The sequence below is a fragment of the Acomys russatus genome, chromosome 29, assembly GCF_903995435.1.
Source record: "Acomys russatus chromosome 29, mAcoRus1.1, whole genome shotgun sequence".
NCBI lineage: Eukaryota > Metazoa > Chordata > Mammalia > Rodentia > Muridae > Acomys > Acomys russatus.
This window is the reverse complement of record NC_067165.1, coordinates 40305877-40326196: the sequence shown is the minus strand read 5'-3', so window position 1 is coordinate 40326196 and position 20320 is coordinate 40305877. Positions and strand designations below refer to the sequence as shown.

At 49.9% G+C, this 20320-nt stretch overlaps 1 protein-coding gene across 1 annotated transcript; it reads left to right on the top strand.

Annotated features, from left to right (window-relative positions):
* The first annotated feature begins 1741 nt into the window (after positions 1-1741).
* Positions 1742-18496, top strand: Pgd (phosphogluconate dehydrogenase). The gene is made up of 13 exons (XM_051172164.1): positions 1742-1900; positions 2324-2399; positions 3426-3605; positions 6668-6733; positions 7535-7653; positions 8148-8217; positions 10577-10711; positions 11743-11932; positions 15013-15143; positions 15306-15439; positions 17652-17751; positions 17857-17979; positions 18055-18496. Exons 1-13 carry the CDS (start codon positions 1893-1895, stop codon positions 18172-18174), a joined length of 1452 nt encoding a protein of 483 aa, XP_051028121.1. The 5' UTR covers positions 1742-1892; the 3' UTR covers positions 18175-18496.
* The last annotated feature ends 1824 nt before the right edge of the window (positions 18497-20320 follow it).

Genomic DNA, 20320 nt, shown 5'->3' with positions numbered 1-20320 from the left:
GTTTGAGCCCTAGAACTGGAGTGAGGAAAAAAAAAAAACTCAAGAAGCTGGTACAAAGCAGTCTTTTCATTTGCCATCAAGCGTTTATGCTTAGGTACTGTATGCAAGCCTTAAGAAAGATGACAGGAACTCACTGAAGGACACGACAGACACTCCTGGACAGAGATGGGCAATGCAATCAGCAATGGGAAAAACCGCACTAACACCTGAGTGTGACTAGGAAAGTAAGCTGAGACTAAAAGGTGGTGGGATCCAGCAGGTGAAACAGCACCTTACTCCAGAGCCAGAAACTCAGACATGCTGAGGAAGTGGCAGAGATGAGCCCCTGTGTGCCACTGCGTGCACAGTGAAGGAGAGCTGCCTGAGCCAGTCTTCAGTCTTGTACCGCGACTTCATCCTCTGTGGATCCAATTGAGGAAGGGCTGTTTTTTCACCTTGGCTAAAATGCAAGTAGCTCCTGGAGACCTGAGCTCCGGCTAAGGCAAGCAGTCAGAGACACTGCGCTGGTTTTTGCTCTAGAAAAAGACAGTTGTTGTAAGTAGTGATGGATGCCTTTGGGAGACTGAGGCAGGAGAATTGCTGGAGCCCAGGAACTCCAGGCTAGCCCCGGCCACCAAAGTGGGGCTTGAAGGTGTAGCTCAGTGCTTGCGTGGCATGAATCCTCAGCATGGCATAAAAACAGGAGTCATGCATGCCTGGCGAGGTGCTTGAGCGGGTAAAGCCCTTGTTAAGCACGCAGGAAGATCTGGGTTCAGAGGTACTCACGTAAAGCCAGTGATGAGCAGGACTGTAACCCCAGTGTTCCTATATGGGGAGGGAGGCACAGACACAAGGGAGAGACATCAAAGCAAGCAGGATTATGGGTGCGCACCACACCTAGTGCTGAGGATAAAACCAGACCTTTGTGCATGGTAGGGCGGCACTCTGCCAACCGAACAATATGCCATCACCTCCGCGTTCGGATTAAAAAACACAGGCCGCTCTTCCAGAGGACCCAAGTACGAACCCCGGTGGTAGCTAACAACTGTATGTAACTCCAGTTACAAGGGATCCGCGTCCCTCTTCTTGGCCTCCCTGAGCACCAGGCGCACCCAAGGTGCACGGACATACATACAGGCAAAACCCATACACATAAAATACAACAATAATAACTAAAACCAAACCCAATAAACCCTCAAGCCTCTCCTCCACTCCCCTCTTTTCTCTTCTTTCCGTGCCTGTGGGACCACGCGCCACTGCTGCCGTGGAGACCAGAAGCCAGCTTTGTGAAGTGGGTTCTATTTCCACCCTCTTGGCGCTTTACCTGCTGACCATCTCGCCCCAGCTGCTAAAATGGTACATGCGACCCCACTGGGTTCCCACTGCATGAACACGCTTGATTCCTGCCTCAGTGTTGAGGGACATACAGTGAAAAGAGGCTGCCGCCAAGGACCAAGCGCTCTTGTGAGCTTAATAAATTGTAATGAGTGGTCTAACCAGAGTTACATCGTTATTGCTGCACCAAGGCCAGGGTCTTCTCTTTCATGTAGAGCTGCAGACTCGAGCCGCTGCACAGGCAGGAGGCTTCGCGCAGCCCGCTAGACCACTTACGCAAACTTTGCAAAAACTTCTCTCCGGCTTGCAAAAGCTCCTCTCCTGCTCAGAGTGCCATCGACTGCTCGGCGCTCTACACGTCTGGCTCTGGGGGTGGGCGGGCCCGTTTGCCCTCAGGTGGTATAACAGGCGCCGGAGAGAACCAATAGCGTGGGACATCGCCCCGCCCCTGCCTTCCGATTGGTCAGTGCGGTGGGAAGCCTCTGGAGGCGCCGGGAGCCGGACATCCCCACACTTACCTCGGAGCGGTTTGTCCTCCGTGCTTCTTCCTCGTCTGCTCTGCTCTGCCCGAAGCCGCCATGGCCCAGTGAGTGACCCGCACGCGCAGCCGGGCCCGGGAGACTTCCGGAGCTGAGCGTGGTGATGGCGGGGGCTCTGCCTATTTGCCTCCCTGCTTTTCCCAGCCCCGGGGGTCGCCTGGCCCTCCTCGCGCAGCTCGGACCCCTGCACCTCAGGGTCCCCGCCGTGGGGGGCGGAAGCTTGACCGCCCCTTTCTGGGATGGGCTCGCGGGGGCAGTGGGAAGGCCGCTCTGGGTGGGTGGGTGACGGCCCGCAGGCCAGCAGGAGTGATGGCCAGGCGCAGGGCACTAGAAGCTTCCTGTGCCCACACACCCATTAGAAGGAACTTCAAGGTCCGTGGAGCAGAAGTGGGGAGGGTGCGGGCTACCTGTCTTATTAAAAGCGATCGAGTGGCACTAATATGCTTTCTTTTCTTTTCCCGGCATTTCAGAGCTGACATTGCGCTGATTGGACTGGCTGTCATGGGCCAGAACTTAATTTTAAACATGAATGACCATGGATTTGTGGTAAGTGCTGGAGACATCTTGCCACGGGAGCATTTTTCCGTGGGTCCCTAGGCGCCTGGATCGTGCTGCTCAATCAGTAAAGGCTGTTGTTGCTTACTGTCTTTGTGAAAGAATTTCAGCAGCCAGCAGTAGTGGTGCACACCTTTTTGATCCCAGCACTCGGGGAGGCAGAGGCAGGGGAATCACTGCGAGTTCGAGGCCAGCCTGGTCTACAAAGTGAGTCCAGGACAGCCAAGGCTACACAGAGAAACCTTGTCTTGAAAAAGCAAAAAAAAAAAAAAAAGAATTTGTGCTTTATATGTGGTATCCCTGTCGAAGAAAGAGCATATAGAATATATATGAAGCAGAGGTCCCCAGCCTGTGGGCAGCAAACCCTTTGGCAAACCTCTATCTCCGTAAATATTTTAACATTATGATCCATAGCAGTAACAAATGTACAGTTGTGAAGTAGTTATGAAAATGACTGTATGGTTGGGGCCCCCACAACACGAGGAACTGTATTACAGGGCTGCAGCGTCAGGAACATTGAGGGCCACAGGTGCAAAGACAGCCAGATCTTAGAGGATACAGATCTGTAGCTCAGTTGGTTAGTGAGACTTGGGGTGTGTGAAAATGAGATTTTTTTTTTTCCTTTGTAGACAGTTCCTCAGTGTTGCCACACTGGAGTCTCAGCTTCCGGGCTCAAGAGATCCTCTCATCTTAGCCTGAGGAGGAGAAGATCCTCCTGCCTGTGGGCTCTGAATGTTCTTTCTAAATAGTAACATGGCTTAGATACCAGGATTACCTGGGACAAAGGACCAGGCAGTAGTGACAGGCTCACCTGATCAGCAACAAGTGGCAACTGGCCTTTGGCTTGGTGCTCTGCTGTTTCAACCTGCTGTGACCAACCTTTGTAGGGATCCCCCAGGATGTGAGAAGAGAAGGCAGATCAGTTCTCTTCAGACCAGAATATAGACACTGCTCTGTTGCTGGATCCACCACCAGCATGTGTGTCCCAGATCCTCCTAAGGCCTTTTGTCCTTCCAGGTCTGCGCTTTCAATAGGACCGTCTCCAAAGTTGATGACTTCTTGGCCAATGAGGCGAAGGGAACCAAAGTGGTTGGTGCACAGTCCTTGAAGGAGATGGTCTCTAAGCTGAAGAAGCCTCGCAGGGTGATACTTCTTGTGAAGGCCGGGCAGGCTGTCGATGACTTCATTGAGAAGCTGGTAAGGCCTGCCCTGTTCTCCACTTCGAGCCACTCAGAGCTGTTGTGTGTCCCTTCCTCTAACTGGCTTGTTTGCCATTTCTGGATACAAACTGATCAGGTCTGATAAAATGATTGCTTAAATGGTTCAGTCTTTATTGGCACTTATGTAACAGTAATTTTTTTTTTTTTCATATCCTGGTTTGTTTGTTTGTTTGTTGAGACAGGACTTCCCTGTGTAGCCCTGGGTGTTGGGATTAAAGGCTTGAGTTACCACCACCCGGCTATGTTTTTTTGCTAAAAAGATTCTTTTCATTTTATTTTATGTATATAAGTGTTTTGCCTGTGGGTGTAACTGCACCGCATGCATGGGGCACCTGAGGAGGCCAAAAGACACATTGGGAGTCTTTGTGATTGGAGCTAGTAGGCAGTTGTGAGCTGCCATGCGGATGCTGGAAATTGAACCCAGGTCCTCTGCAAGAGCAGCCAGTGTCCCTAACCATTGAGCCATCTCTCTAGCCTCTATTTAAAAACACACACACACACACACACACACACACACACACACACACACACACACACAAAAGAAACCTTTTATTTATTTAGAATTTGTGTGGGTCTAAGCATGAGACATTGCATGTGAAGTTGGGGACTTTTTGTGAAATTTGGTTTCTGGAAAGAACTCAGGTTGTCTGTCTTGATGACATGTGTCTGTACGCTCTCAGCCTTCTCATTGGCCCAGAGGTTTTATTTTTATTATTACTGTTGTGTGGGGGCATAAAAGCTTGCAGGTGGAGGAGGTCAGAGGAGAACTTGGAGGAGTCTGGTTTCTTTTCTTTTTTTTTTTTTTTTTGGTTTTTCTAGACAGGGTTTCTCTGTGTAGCCTTGGCTGTCCTGGACTCACTTTGTAGACCAGGCTGGCCTCGAACTCACAGTGATCCACCTGCCTCTGCCTCCCGAGTGCTGGGGAGTCTGTTTCCTTCTTCCACCTTTGCTTTGGTTCCCAGGATCAAGCTTGGGCCTAGGCTTATTCAACAAGTGGTTTTACTGAGCCATCTTGATGGTCCATGGTGGTGTATTCTTGGGTGGTCATAATTCTGAGACACTAAGGCTATTTTTGTTAGAGTTTGTGAAGATTTGAACAATAGTCACCTATTAATGTTTGCCTTTGACAGTCTTGTGCATTCCTGCTGTGTTCCCCTGGCTCCAGTGCTAGAGACCTAGTGCAGGGCCTGGTGCATGCTGGGTAAGCACAAGCACCCTGCCCCTCAGCCACATCCCAGCCGTGTTTCTAGTTTGTTTGTTTGTTTGTTTTATTTTTTCAAGACAGGGAACTACTATGTTGTTTGGGGAGCAGGGTGAGTTGTTTGGTCTTTTGGAGCGGGTGGGTTTTTTCGAGACAAGAGTTTCTCTGTGTAGCCCTGGCTGCCCTAGAACTCACTCTGTAGACCAGGCTGGTCCCAAACTCACAGATTCTGCCTGCCTCTGACTCTGGAGTGCTGGGATCAAAGGTGTGCCCCACCACCCGGCTTACCGTGCGTTTCTGTTTCTTGCTGGCCTGGTGCTTACTGTGGAACAGCCCTGGCTGGCCTGGACCCTGACAGTTCTCCTGCCTCAGTTACTTAGTGCTAGGCTTACAGGCACCGTCTGCCATACCTGTTTGCATTTTCTGTTTTGGTGTTGATTCTGAGGAATAGAACCCAGGGCCTTTCGCCTTGAGTAATACCACTAAGATGTGTCCCTGCTCTGGTGTCTTGCAGCACTGATAGGGATATTTATGAACGTTTAGTGCTACTTGCTAATAACTGTAGTGTCCAGAGTGGGGAGTTTTTTTTTCCAAAGTGGGTTTTATTTAGACATGAGTTGGAGTTATTGGGTTTTTTTCTTCAATATTCCTATAAAAGTTCCCACAAATCGGGGGCTGGAGAGATGGCTCAGAGGTTGAAGGCGCTGACTGTTCTTCCAAGGGTCCTGGGTTCGGTTCCTAGCGGCCACATGGTGGCTCACAACCATCTGCGATGAGATCTGGCGCCCTCTTCCAGCATGCAGGGACATAGGCAGGCAGAGTACCGTATAAATAATAAATAAACAAATCTTTAAAAAAAAAAAAAAAAAAAAAAAGTTCCCACAAATCATTAAATAAAACATACTTGTAGCAGTTTTGTTGGCTTTAACAAGAATAATTTTTGAGGTGCTGGAGAAGTGGCTCAGCGGTTAAGAGCACTGGCCGCTCTTGCAGAGGACCTGAATTCGATTCCCAGCAGCTGTATGCAATGGCAGCTCTAAGGCAGCCAGTGTTTTCAGGCCTCCATGGGGTGTACACTTGCATACACTCACACCTACACAAAAATATTTTTTAAAAAAGAGTATCTTTGGGGAGAAAAAATACACTTATGAATGAAGGGGAACAGGTAGAAATAATTTATTGAGGTATCCAGAATTAACTGCAATAACCACTGGGAAAAACAAGGCACTGACTTAGAAATGATGCAAATATTGTGATCACAGAGGAGGGCTGAAGTGTCCGGGGAAAGGTGTTGTTAAGTGGCTTAGAGGGGAGGACACTGGGTAAAGGCCGCACTGAGCCTCCGTGCAGCGAGATGGCAAACTGCGCACATTGGCTCTCAGTGGGCGGAGAGCTGGTGGATTTTTCTTCAACCTAGGAAAGTACTAGCATGACCTCAAGTAGAGCTTTGGAAGCGGGGGCTGAGCAATAAGGAGTCAAACCCAGGCAGCCGTGGAGGTGCATGTCTTTAATCCTAGCCCTCCAGAGGCCGAGGCAGGAGGATCTCTGTGAGTGAGGCCATTGCAAATTCCAGGCCACCCAGGGCTGCACGGTGACACCCTGCCTGAGGAGAAGGGACAGAGGAAAGGGAGAGAAGGAGAGAAAGAGTGTGCTGTGCAGGGGTCTGACTGGGTTAGGGAGCCACAGACTTAAAGGTACAGTTATGGCCAAAGAGGATTATCGGAGTTTACATAGTGAATGCTTTTCCACTGTTTATTTGGGATAAATCTTTGTTTTCAGTGGCCAAGGTATGTTTTATTTCTGCTTTTGGTCCACTCTAAGGTAGTGTTTGGTTGCAGGTACCCTTGCTGGACACTGGTGACATCATCATTGATGGAGGAAATTCTGAATACCGGGATACAACAGTAAGTGTTCTTCAGCTCAAATTCTTTCAGGTCTCGAGAACATTCTAGAAAGAAATAGTAGCATTGTGCATGTGACAAAAGAGTGAACTGTCTTGTGATCCTTTGGGGATTGGTACTGGCATGCTAGATCTTACACTTTTCCTGCTAAGATAGCTGATGGGTGAGACTCCCAGCTGCATGTATAACTCAAGAGACGATAGTTTAGATACAGCAAGCTCCACCTTCTATAATACATGACATGTTGCCGCTGTGCATGGCATTGTGGCGCATGCCATGGGAGACAGAGGCGGGAGGATCTCTGTAAGTTCAAAGCCAGCCTGGTCTACAAAGTGAGTCCAGGACAGCCAAGGCTACCCAGAGAAACCCTGTGTTGGGGGGAAAATGGTATCGGGTGCCAAGGCAAGCTTCATGGTCTAAAGTGGGAAACAGCAGTACATCACCACCGAGCCTTGTCATTGCATTCCGCCATTAAAATGGGAATGTGTACACCGGATGTGGGTGGGGAGATACCTCAAAAAAAAAAAAAAAAAATCAGGTTTTTCTTTTAAATTTTTTACAGGGCCTCAAACTTGTAATCCTCCTGCCTTGACCTCCTGAGTGTTTTAGTTATAGAAGTCGGTTACTTCTTTGAACTGCAACACTGAAATGTATATAAATGGTCTTGAATGGCTGGCTACTCTGAGGCCCTTGTGTCATTTACTCACCGAAGTGAACTCTCTCTACTGGCCTCACACCTCCTCTCATTCATCAAAGGGAATTTATTTTGTGAGAAAACCCTGACATTGTTTTTCTCTCTTTTAGAGAAGATGCCGAGACCTCAAGGCCAAGGGGATCCTGTTTGTAGGGAGTGGAGTCAGTGGTGGTGAGGAAGGGGCCCGGTATGGGCCGTCGCTCATGCCAGGAGGAAACAAAGAGGCCTGGTGAGTACATCACCATGTGCGTTGCAGCACAGGACAAGCCTGGGGTGAGATGGAGGAGAGCGCTGGGGGGCGTGGGCACGTTTCTGCCATCTGGACAGTTTGCTCCTGCATCACGCGTGTGCATGCTCTCCTCTCACCTTTGTCCTATCAGAGACTCACCCCCCACCCTGGGAAGCTTAAGCTTGGCCCAGACCTAAGCATTGGCTTTGCAGGCGTCTTTACCTTCCTAGGGATGGAGCCAAGGCCTCGTACATGAAACATGTGCACTTTGCCACAGAGCCGCGTCCCTCTTAGGGAGCGTCTGCCTTGCTTTTCCTTTGTGTGTTGACTCGGATGTTCTGCAGCCTCCACTCTAAGGCTCACACACTCGTCAGCAGTTGGACTAGTGTTTCTCTGGAAAGTTAGCACATCCATCACTACGGGAGTGGTGTCCTTGAGCACTGGAAGCGCAGGCCTCTCTTTTATTGGCTGAACTCCACTTCCGCTTTCCGCAGGCCCCACATCAAGACGATCTTCCAAGCCATCGCTGCAAAAGTGGGAACTGGCGAACCCTGCTGTGACTGGGCAAGTTCTGGGCTCCCTCTGACGCGTGCACAGCCGAAGAAAGACTCCCTTGGTCCCAGTGGCTAGCTCTGTGCTATAAGCTTCTCAGGCTAAGTCACTGTCCCAGCTGGTACCTGAAGAACATACTCGTCTGTCTTAATGTCCTTGTACCTTAACCTACCTTTCAGGGTCGGGGGGTTACTGTGTTAAATCAGCTTCCTCAATCTTACTAAAAAGAGGATTTCATAAATAGGAGCAGGAAAGACGAGAGGAATGAGAGTCTTAGTAGCTATTTACTTCGTGGCCAAAGACTGCCCAAATTAAACTGGGTTTGCCTCCTTGTCACATCAGATGTCTCAAGCCGTGAGGATGGAAGATTCTTTTTTATGTAGCCTGGGTTTTGGGTTTTCTGTGCTTGGATGTTCACCAAAACTCAGGAATCTGGCCATAGACACTATCCCTCCTGTTTGGTGTTTCTGTGAGAATAAACATCCCATCTTTTGGCTTCAGCCAGTACCTTGGATGGGAAAATCACATGGGCCTAGGGAGGCAAGAGTTGCCACTGGGAGGGAGTCTTGTTAACTAATGGTGTTAGTTAACAGATGTGTCTCCGTCCCAGGGACAGATCAGCACAGGAAGGCTGGTCTGAGGAGCACCCATTTGTGCTGGATAACTAGTTTCTACGCTTTCGTCAGCTTCTCTTCCTCCTTTTCTTTCCTTGATTTTACTTTCTTGTTTCCCTTTTCCTCCTCTTCTTCCATTTTCTCTTTCTCTCTGTCTCTGATTTATATTTATCTACCTGGTGTGTATGCATGGGAGAGAGTGAAGAAGCTGCATGTGGCAGGCAGAGGACCGTCTGGGAGTTGGTTATCACCCTTCCACCATGTTTGTGCCAGCGTCAAGCTCAGGTCTTCAGGCTTGGAGCAAGTGGCCTTTATCTCCTGAGCCATCTTACTATCCCCACGCCCAGTGTCTCCTCACCACCTCCGTCTCCTGAATTACAGACCCGCACTGCACCACACCTAGAACCCCCCACTTTATACCTGTCATTTTACGTGCTCACTTTATTATTTTAGTGATGCATATGATTAAGGGTAGGGATAACAAAAGGACCCAGGCGTGTGGGCAGGAGGGAAACCCTCCCACTGACCTGCCAGTTCTGGTGGCTGCCTTTCCCCAAGGACCAGTGAGTGACCTTGGAGATGCTAAGAATGGTCAGAGGCTGTGGTGGGAAAAACTGCTCAGTCTTTCCAGTCTTCCTAGTGTAAGGACTAGCAAGAGACTCCTTGGCAGGGCAGTGACAGTGACTTCCTTCTAACTCCCTCTAGGACAAAGTCAAAAGGAAAAGCCAGCTTGCGTTGTGGGTCTTGACTCAGCCAGAGTCGGTACCTGTGGCCTGCAGGCTTGGTTCAGGCCGTAAGGATAAATGGTAGGGACTGAAGGCAGCTGGCGGTAGGCTCACTCACTTCCGGAGCAACAGGAAGGGGAAAGTGAGATGTTCTCAGACTGCAGTTAGTGTCCAAATCAGAAGGGGCAGGCCAGCGATAAAGGTAGATCTGATAGAAATACGTCGTGTGGATACCAGCAGCCACTGCCAGCTGCTCTGCGGTAGAGGTAGCTGCATGTGGCCGCACAGCCTGCAGCCCTGGAGGACTTGGCTCTGCTGACTTTGTTTCCATTCCCTGTCCATTGCACAGCTTCAGAGTAACACTCACAAGTAACTGAAAGACCCCCTCCTTAAACACCCCGTGATAAACTGATAAGCTGGGCACAGCTCAGTAAATACCTTACCGATGATAGGAACCATCAGAAAATGCACTTCTGGACTCAAAATGCAAGGCCAGACCTTGGTATAAGGTCATTTTACCCTTAGTAGCTATTAGGAACAATTCATTACATTTGTATCCAGGAAAAATACAAGTAATTCGATTTATTTTCATCAGAAGTTGCCAGAAAAGTGTAAAGTTCAAGAGCATGGAGGCTAACCTGTGGCTGGAGTAGGGGAAGAGGGGGTTGCTTTTCGTAGTGAGAAGTAGTGAGAAATCCAGGCCAGAGGCTAAGGTGTTATTCCTATCACTGCTGACAGGTTCCTATTAAAAAGTAGCATATCATATTAGGCGCAGTGGCGCACGCCTGTAACCCAGCACTCGGGGAGGCAGAGGCAGGTGGATCTCTATGAGTTCGAGGTCAGCCTGGTCAACAGAGCAAGTCTAGGGCAGTCAGGGCTACACAGAGAAACAAACAAACAAAAAAGCACTATGTTTTCTTGTGTTACTTTTGTATGAGAGAGAGCCTTTCTGATGTCTTCTTTAGGGTCCCCGAGACTTCTTTTTACTAGTCTATTGCCCTGAAGTCCTCGTGTTGCTTCTCGCCTTGACAGGTGGGAGATGAGGGTGCGGGGCACTTTGTGAAGATGGTCCATAACGGGATCGAATACGGCGACATGCAGCTGATCTGCGAGGCTTACCACTTGATGAAGGATGTTCTGGGCATGCAGCACAAGGAGATGGCCCAGGTGAGTCCCAGGCACGGCCTGCACCTGGGTAGTCACAGCTCGGATAGAGAGAGCTCGCCACTGGCAATTAGCCCTTCCTCCTTCCGGTTTGCTGCCTGTCTGGGGCCTGCATGGGCTCAGCTTAATGTATGGGAAGCTGCAGTAATGGCATCATAAAATCTGATGGCCAGCCATGAAGCAGTGATCATCGTCAGCAGTTAGAGAGCCGTGCACTTTGTGTGACCTCATGTACCTCCCTCCCCATGGGATGCGGGGCCTGGCCTTAGGCAAGTGCTCTGCCTCAGAGCAGACCCAGTCCTGATTCTCTCTTGTGCTCTGACCTTTGCCCCCTAAGGGAGCTAAGTAGTTCTCTATGTTGATGAAGGTAGGATTGGAGCTCTGGAAGTTACTCAGAAAAGTTCATCCCAGGGTCTGGAGAGATAGCTCAGTGGTTGGGGGCACTTGTTACTCTTGCAGAAGATAAAGCAGGGTTCGGTTTCCAGAGCCCATGTGGAGGCTCACAGTCATCCATAACTTCTGTCCAGGGTGTCTAAGGTCCTTTTCTGACCTCTGTGGGCCTTGTATACAGGTGGTGTGTGTGAATAGATGCAGGCAAAACACCCAAACACACAAGAAAGAAACATAATAGTAAACAATAATAAATCTTTAAAATACTAAGTTCATCCCCGTGGGGAAGCACAAGCTTTCCCCGACGTTTTGTTATGAAAGTATTAAAGCACAGAAGCAGCTCACTGTCCACCACTGAGCTGGGCCCAGTCCCAAGAGGTGGGTTTTTAGATAGGGCAAGAAGGGGACGGTGTGCATAGACCCAGATGAGGCGCTTGGCTCCGAGAGGGGACAAAGGAAGCAACAATGACAGCTGCCTGGCCTGGTGAGTGGGCAGGAGCAGGCGTCTACAGGCTGCCAGGAGGAGAGCCTGCTGCGCCACTGCTCAACAGTGCAACCACCAGCTACATGCAGAAGCAAGGAGATGGCGGACGAGCCAGGGAGCCCACAGAACCCTCTGACCCGGCTTTCTCTTCTGTGTGTAGGCGTTTGAAGAATGGAACAAGACAGAGCTGGACTCGTTCCTGATTGAAATCACTGCTAACATTCTCAAGTTCCAGGACACCGATGGCAAAGAGCTCTTACCAAAGATCCGGGACAGCGCTGGGCAGAAGGGCACTGGGAAGTGGACCGCCATCTCGGCGCTGGAGTACGGCATGCCCGTCACCCTCATTGGTAGCGTTGCACCTCTCTCTCACCTGCACCTCTGGTCCCTCTGCCCTGATCCTGGGTCCTCCTGGCACAGGTGTGGAGCCAGTCTTTGACCATGTTCCAGGGCGCCCTTCTCTCTGTGCACATGGGAAACTGTCTCCTATGAGCTCTGAGGAAAATGCAGAGATTACTGTCCTTGCTGTGGGCTTTTAACTTTGAGATATTTTTTGCATTTGACTTAACTCTAGTAAGTAACCTAAGACCTTTTGTCTAGTTGGTTCTTGACACAGTCTTTTGTTTGTCTGGGTGTTAGGGTATTTGGAGAGGCTTGTTTTTTGAGACAGGGTTTCTTTGTGTCTGTGGCTCTGGACTCATGTTGTAGACCAGGCTGGCCTTGAACTCACAGAGTTCTGCCTGCCTCTGCCTCCCTGAGTGCTGGGGTTGCCCTGCCATACCCAGCTGCTAAAATTTCTTCAATGGATTCAGTAGCAGAAGGGCACAGACGAAAACATTCTGTTTATGGAGTTAACATTGATTAGCATTGTACAGGCTTTGTCCATATACACTGAAAAAATAGGGCATAACCTGGGTCCCTTCTCATTTAGAAGAAAACCATTGTTCACATTACTTTCTTTCTTCCATGTTACTTTCTATTAATGTATACATCCAATTCAAAGAAATAGAAGGCTAAAGTGTGGCTCAGTTGGTAGAGTGCTTGCTACCATGCTCGAGGCTCTTGGTTTGATCCCAGGCACTGCAAAAAACCAAAGCCAGAAAACAAGAGAAGAAGAAACAAAATACTAGTTTTGGGTTGAGTTGTTTTTTTGTTTGTTTGGTTTGGTTTTTTGTTTTTCGAGATAAGGTTTCTGTTTGTTGCCTTGGCTGTCCTGAACTCACTTTGTAAAACAGGTTGGCCTTGAACTCACAGTGATCTACCAGATTCTGCCTCCCGAGTGCTGGGATTAAAGGCGTGCGCCACCACCTGGCTCTGTTTGTTTTTGAGACAGAGTCTCACTATGTCTTTGTTTCTGGAGCCCTGACTAGTCTAGAAATGGTGGAGATCTGCCTACCTCTGCCTCTTGAGTGCAGAATAAAATAAAAGGCTTGGCAGAGGCAGGTGGGTCTCTGAGTTCAAGGCCAGGCTGGTCTATGGAGCAAGTTTCAGGACAGCTAAGGCTACACAAAGAAACCCTGTCTCAAAACAACAAAATAAATAATTGAATGAAGAATGAAATAAAGGAGCTGGTGTTGGAGATACTGTTTAGCAGGAAAAGGCTTTTGCCACCAAGCCTGATGATCTGAGCTCAGGCCCTGAGACCCAAATGGTAGGAGGAGGAGGAAACCAACTTCTACAAGTTGTCTTCTGACCTCTGACCTCAATATAAATGCCGTAGCATTCATATGTCTACAAACATACACACAAATAATGGAACAAAAAACATTTAAAAAGAATAAAACAAAAGCCAGGCACAGTGCTCCAGTGGCCATAGTTACTCAGGATGCTATGACAGGAAAGTAACTTGAGCCTAGGAGCTCAAGACCACCTTGGCGTGTGTGTATGTGGTGTGTGTGTGTGTACATATATGTATGGGTGCGGGTGGACATTCCCATACATACAAATGGGTAGGCCAGGGGTCAGCATCAGCTGTCTCCCTCAGTCACTCTCTGCCTTTACTTATTTTTGAGACAGTCTCCTCACCGATTGGCTGGAGTAGCGGGGACCACTGGTCTGTGGCACCCGTGAGCTGTGGTCATAGTTATGTGTGGCCACATCTGGCCTTTGGGGGGAGCTGAACTCAGTTTTCATGCTTGCATGACAAACACTCCACCAGCCCTGTCTTTTTCCTTAAGGGATAGAACGCCCCTCCACCAAGATCGGAAAGAGCATGAGAGCCCGGTGCTGGCAGGAGGCTTTGCTCCTGGAGGAGCGGTGCTTCTGTAACAGATCAGGTGTTCTTCTGCTTGCGCCTCCAGACAGGGCTGTCTCTCCGTCCTTCTCCTTTATCTGATGGTTAGTGGTGCCTCACCCTGTGTAAGACAGGTGGGCTTGGCGCGTCCTGCTGTAGTACGCGGAAGTTGGTGCGTTTTGGCCAATCCCAGTGGTGCTGTGTGCAGGGAGCATCAGTGCACCAACACTCAGCTGTGTGTAACAGTGTTGCTATCTTCAGAAGCACCCTCTGGATTTTAGAGACTCGGTTCCCTCCCACCAACCAGGTTGGCTATGGTCCTTTCCTACCTAAGGAACTAAGAGGAAGCAGTCAGTCAGGCCCAATCACCTGACTGGAACAGTTTGCCACACTTGCTGTTGCATAACTGTCTTACAATGGTTCCCTCCACAAATGTCGAGTCATGCTGAAGGGAAGGAAAGTGGTTGGGTTAGGGCCAGAAGACATCTTAGCACTTGTTCTGAAGTTACAGTTCCCAAAACTGAAGTACCATGTTAGTTCCCAGAGATTCAACCCATTTTGTTTGGAGGAAAAGAAAATTCATTCATCTTAAGTAAACTGAACAAGTAGTCAGCTGTGTGAAGATGTTAAATGCCTCAGTGTGCTGTATTGAAGGGTACTGTGAAACCAGTGGTGATGGGTATTAAAAAGAGCTTGCGGGGACCAGGCGTGGTGGCGCACACCTTTAATCCCAGCACTCGGAAGGCAGAGGCCAATGGGTCTCTGTGAATCTGAGGACAGCCTGGTCTACAAAGCGAGTCCAGGACAGCCAGGGCTACACAGAGAAACCCTGTCTCAAAAAAACCAAAAATACTTTTCTCAAGTCAGGTGTGTTAGGTAACACCTGTAATCCAGGCCGCTGGGAAGCAGAGGCAAGAGGGCCAGGGATCAAAGCCACCCTCTGCCGTGTGGTGAGTGTGAAGGCAGCGTGCACTTGATGAACTCCTGTCTCACAACAGAACTTATTTCTCTGACTAGAAACTGTTGTGGAATTTTAGTTGTGTAATTAACTTTCATGGCCCTTCCCCCGACCCAGGGTAAGGGAGAGCTAAGGTCGAAGCGTGCAGGTTGGATCTCTCTCGCCCCTACCCTGCTGCTGGTGCCCTTTCCTGTGGTTTCAGGTGTTGGGTCTCTGACTGGCCCTCTCTTCCCCACTAGGAGAAGCCGTCTTTGCTCGGTGCTTGTCTTCTCTGAAGGAGGAGCGAGTTCGGGCCAGCAGAGAGCTGAAGGGCCCCCAGAGGGCCCAGCTGGAAGGCAGTAAGGAGTCGTTCCTGGAGGACATTCGCAAGGTGGGCCGCCCCAGCCTTTTGTAGGTTTATAGAGAGCCTCGCCATGCTCTCATTTCTGTACTGTCATCCTCACTGGGCTCTCCTGAGGTGAGAGTGGCTGGGAGGTGGGTGTGGCTGCTCCACTCACCGAGGCTCTGAAGTCTGGTGTCCCTCCCTCTCTAGGCCCTCTACGCTTCCAAGATCATCTCCTATGCTCAAGGCTTTATGCTGCTCAGACAGGCAGCCACTGAGTTTGGCTGGACCCTCAATTATGGTGGCATTGCCCTGATGTGGAGAGGGGGCTGTATCATCAGAAGGTAAGTGGAGGCAAGCTCAGGGCTGCCGGCACAGGCCCCACGAGGGCCTGTGAAAGTGCCCACACCTTAAAACAATTGTAGTTCAAAATTCAAAAGTGTTTTTTTAAAAAATGAGTTGGGCCGGGCGTGGTGGCGCACGCCTTTAATCCCAGCGCTCGGGAGGCAGAAGCAGGCGGATCGCTGTGAGTTCAAGGCCAGCCTGGTCTACAAAGTGAGCTCAGGATGGCCAAGGCTACACAGAGAAACCCTGTCTTGAAAGAAAAAAAAAAAAATGAGTTGGGACTGCTGGCCACAACTTTAATCTCAGCTCTTGGGAGGTAGTCAGATCTCTGAGTCTGAGGCCAGGCTTGTCTACAGAGTGAGTTTCAGAACAGCCAGGGGCTACATAGACAAGCTCTGTCTCTAAAAACAAAGAAACAAAAATAGAAAAGAAAAAAATCTGGGGCCTGGAGTAGTGCTGTACATCTTTAATTCCAGTACTTGGGAGGCAGAGAGACGCAGGTGGATCTCTGTGAGTTGGAGCCCAGCCTGGTCTACAAAGCGAGTTCCAGGACAGCCAGGGCTACACAGAGAGACCCTGTCTCAGAAAAACAATAACAACAACAATAAACCAAGTCAGCAAACAATATGTAGAGCACTGATTCCAGCGCCAGAAAAGGTTCAGAACATGTAGAGCCCCTTGTCCTAGCCTTGCTTCCTAGGCAGTACAGTGAGCCTGCTTTAAGTACATGTCATGGTCAGTATCATCAGCCAGCTACAGGTGATTTAGAACACACAGTTTGTGTGGGTGAGTTAAGGCACCATTCATTTGTTTCTCTGGGGGAGGTACTATAGGTTTCAGGTGCATATGGACGTCAACAAAACTTGTAGAAATTCTGCCAGACTCCACTGATCCAGTGGTATATTCTGGGTCTGGGAGATAAGTGCAGGATGAGTTTAGGGAGCCCTGTGGGTAGTCAGAACTTCAGCCAAACGTGACTACCCCAACCTTCAGAAGCCCTTGCCTCAGCTGGCGGAGCACAGTGCTTCTTGGAGTCTCCTAGAATTAATGTTTGGAACCAGTATTCATCGGCCTCCAGGAAGTCTCATTCTCCCCATCCCCAGCTACCCTTGTAAAAAGTTGTAGGTCCCCTTTGTTCCAGGGGTTCTGGGTTTGACAGTTGGTTTCCCAGCTGAGATTCTATCTTGTGAAGAACCAGTGTAGCCTCTCATTTGTTTGAGCACTTTTTTCTGCTTTGTATCTATTTCATCCCTGGAAATATCACTATTGGTTAGCCATTCCCAAAGGTCCATACAAGTCATGTCACCATAAAGTCACTTTACTGTGCTGCCCATTGCTGGTCAGGCCATTATGGACGTTGCTTTGCCTGTGCTGCCCATTGCAGTACCTACACTTGCCTTCAGTTCTTTCCTTCTACCTTGTGAGTCCTGGGGATTAAAGCTCTTTGGGGTTGGCAGTAGGCCCTTTGCCTGCTGAGCCGAGTCACTGGCCCATTAGGTACTAGGCTGTTTAAAGAGGTGCTTGAGCACCCAGGAATTTTGACTGAACTCATCCCCTGTCCACACTTGAGGGACAACTCAGTCTCTCCAACTGGATTGTCTATACCATACCTGTAAGTAGCTCTGTGAGAAGTGTCATGCCCCTGAATTTGTCTCCTGGGGCCCGTTTTTTGAGACAGGGTTTCTCTGTATAGCCTTGTCTGTCCTGGACTCGCTTTGTAGACCAGGCTGACCTCGAACTAACAACAGAGATCCACCTGCCTCTGCCTCCCTGAGTGCTGGGATCACAGGCATGCACCACTGCATCTGGCTTTCTTTGTTGTTTGATGAGGGCAGAGGTTTTCACATAGCCCAGGCTGGCCTTGAGTTACTGATTCTTCTGTCTCCACCTCTCTGTACTTAAAAAAAAAAAAAGAAAGAAAAATATTTTTAAAACAGTTCTTATGGGGCTAGTGAGATGGCTCAGCAGTTAAGAGCACCCAGGTTCAATTTTCTCATTCCACCATGTGGGGCCAGGAGTGAGTTCAGATTGTCAGACTGAGTGGCAATCACCTTTCCCTGCGAGCCACCTCATTGGCTCCTCTGTATGTCTAAAGGGCATTCTGCCAGCTCTGGGGCGTGAGAACTGCCTTTTCCCCTCTGTAGAGCACACAGAAACTTATTCTTGCAGATAATCGGCCTTTTAGGATTGATTTCTTGCAACCTATTTCAGTGTGTTCCTGGGGAAAATTAAAGATGCATTTGAACGCAACCCAAAGCTTCAGAACCTACTGCTGGACGACTTCTTTAAGTCAGCAGTTGACAGCTGCCAGGTATGTAGCTGGCCATGGTGGTGCTGGCTGTCTGGATGTCTGTGGAGTCTGTCCTGTAGCCACTGGGGCAAGCCCAGCCACTGACCTTCTGTTCTCCGTGCTCAGGACTCCTGGCGGCGGGTGGTCAGCACTGGGGTGCAAGCAGGCATCCCCATGCCCTGCTTCACGACTGCCCTGTCCTTCTATGATGGCTACAGACACGAAGTGCTGCCAGCCAACCTGATCCAGGTGAGCTAGGGCGCGGCTGGTGCCCGAGGGTTGTATGCCTACGTGTCACCCTGACCAACTGCATTTCTCTCCTAGGCTCAGCGGGATTACTTTGGGGCTCACACCTATGAACTCTTAGCTAAACCAGGAGAATTTATCCACACCAACTGGACAGGCCACGGTGGCAGTGTGTCATCCTCTTCATACAACGCCTAGAAGGCCTGTGACCACGCCCTCCCTCCCAGCTACAGGACAGCCCCTGTGGCACTCAGCACTCCTCTTTGCCCTGGTTCCTGCTGAGATCTTTCAGCCAAGTGTTGGCTGTGATTGCTGAAGACGGGACCAAGGTCTGTTGTCCAGTAGTTTCTAAACCACCATGTATTCCACTCAACCTTTCGCACTGCCCAGGAGCTGACCTTGTGCGCCACTGCGTGACGGCTCCCTGACTGAGCTGTGCCATGTGGGTCAGGCAGGCTGCAGCTCTTAGCACACAGAGCGGATGGGTGTGTGGGATTGTACAACCTGGACCACGGCTCATATGTGTACGTTCTGCTGTCTCCACTCAGTAAAGGCTATATGTTGTTAACTCTTCTCCAGCTGCTTCTGGGTGTGCCTGGACACACCAGCTGCTGTCCCACCAGCAGAAAGGTCTGCTCTGAGTTCACTATATGGGAATTGATTTGTTTTCCTTTTGAAGGTGATGACTAAGTCTGGAGGGAGGTGAGGAGGCACCGAGGAGTCGGTGGCCAGGGGCTCTCACGCTGGGTCTTTTTTCCTGGGCACAGTAGGTACCTGGATGTTTGTGTACCATCCACCCTGTCACACACTTGTAATAAACTTTTTAGACTGGCTTGGTCCTCTTTGTGTCTCCTGCACTAAATCTGTGGAGGTCTCACCCTGGTATGCCCCCTCAGTCTGTTCCTGAACCAGGCTTTTCATATGTCCTGTTTACTGACGGCATTACTGGGGCTATCTGACTGTGTTAGACGCTTTTTCTGGACAGCTTTAGAGTCAGTCCCGAGAGTAGCCTGACAGTAGAGCAAACAATGCTTGTTTGGACAGCTGCCATCTCATCTGTCTCCTACCTCAGCCTCAGAAGCCCGCAGAGCAGGCAGAGCTGACGGGGAAAGCAGCTTTTCATCAACTCCTCCTTGTCTTTTGTTATTTGAGGTGATGGCCCTCAGATCACGATCATTCTGCCTCAAGCCTCCTGGGGTACCAGGTGCTTTTAAACCTCTTCCTCCATGAGAGCCCGGCTCACCTGCCCTCAGCCCCCACTTGCAGGCTCCTTCCCCTGTAGTCCTTACTCTGAGGCAGATGGAAGCTTGGAGAATAGAGCTGATTTCATTTCCTGTCCACAGTCTCTTCTCTCATGGAAAAAGATTGTCAGAGTCTCCAGTGAGAGCAACAGCATGTGGTACTCAGCACCACGCAGGCAGCGGCAGCTGCCACTTGGGATGTGGCCTGCCTGGTACCAGGGGATGCTGTATTGGGGAGTCTGCATTGTATACATGTGCAGAAGGCCTCTGGCCAGTGTCCCGTGTGTAGCACACAGTAGGTGTACTAATTAAGAGCAGATTGGAGCTCCTTGTCCCATACCACCAGCATGATGTCCCCCTGGAGAGTGAAGGAGTGCTGGTTGGGGGTCGAAGCCCTGTTTTCTGTGTTCCCAACAAGCTCAGTTGTTGTCCGGGCTTCTGGGCACCGACTGAACACAAAGCCACACAAACTAAGAAGCAAAACTGCCAGGGGACTAATGTACCATCTCATCAAGGCCACGTAGTTAGGGTTTGAGTTCAGAGCTGTCTCAATGGCGTTTTCCTCACAGGCCCTTTGCAGTGTGTTGATGTGCATGTGTGTGCTTAATGCATGTGGAGGCCCATCGGTTTTCTGAGATGAGTTCTCTCACTGTGACCCAAGGCTCACCCAGTTCAGCAAGGCTGGCCGGCTGTGAGCCCCAGGGAGTCATTCCTCTGCCTCTGCCTCCCACCACAGGACTGAGATGTCAAGCATATGCCTGGTGCCTGATGATCTTTGATTTTTCATAGGGCTTCTAATCCGGCCCCATGTATTACTAGCTGTGGTCACAGCATTTGCTTAGTGTGACTTAAGCCCTGACAACAGGAGGATGGCCCATACGGCCAACCCTGACCGCCTGAGTTCAGTCTCCGGGGCCAAAGGGAAGAAGCTGGCGGGTTTGTGCCAGTGTGTGCTGGGCTGGCCATAATGACACAGGAGCTGGAAGCAGGAGGGTGGAGAGTTTAAGGCCAGCCTGCACTTACCTAGACGGTGACTCTGACCCCTTACCTTCCTCCAGGAAGCAGGCACCAACAGAAAAGCTGTTGGGTGTTAGTATGGTTCA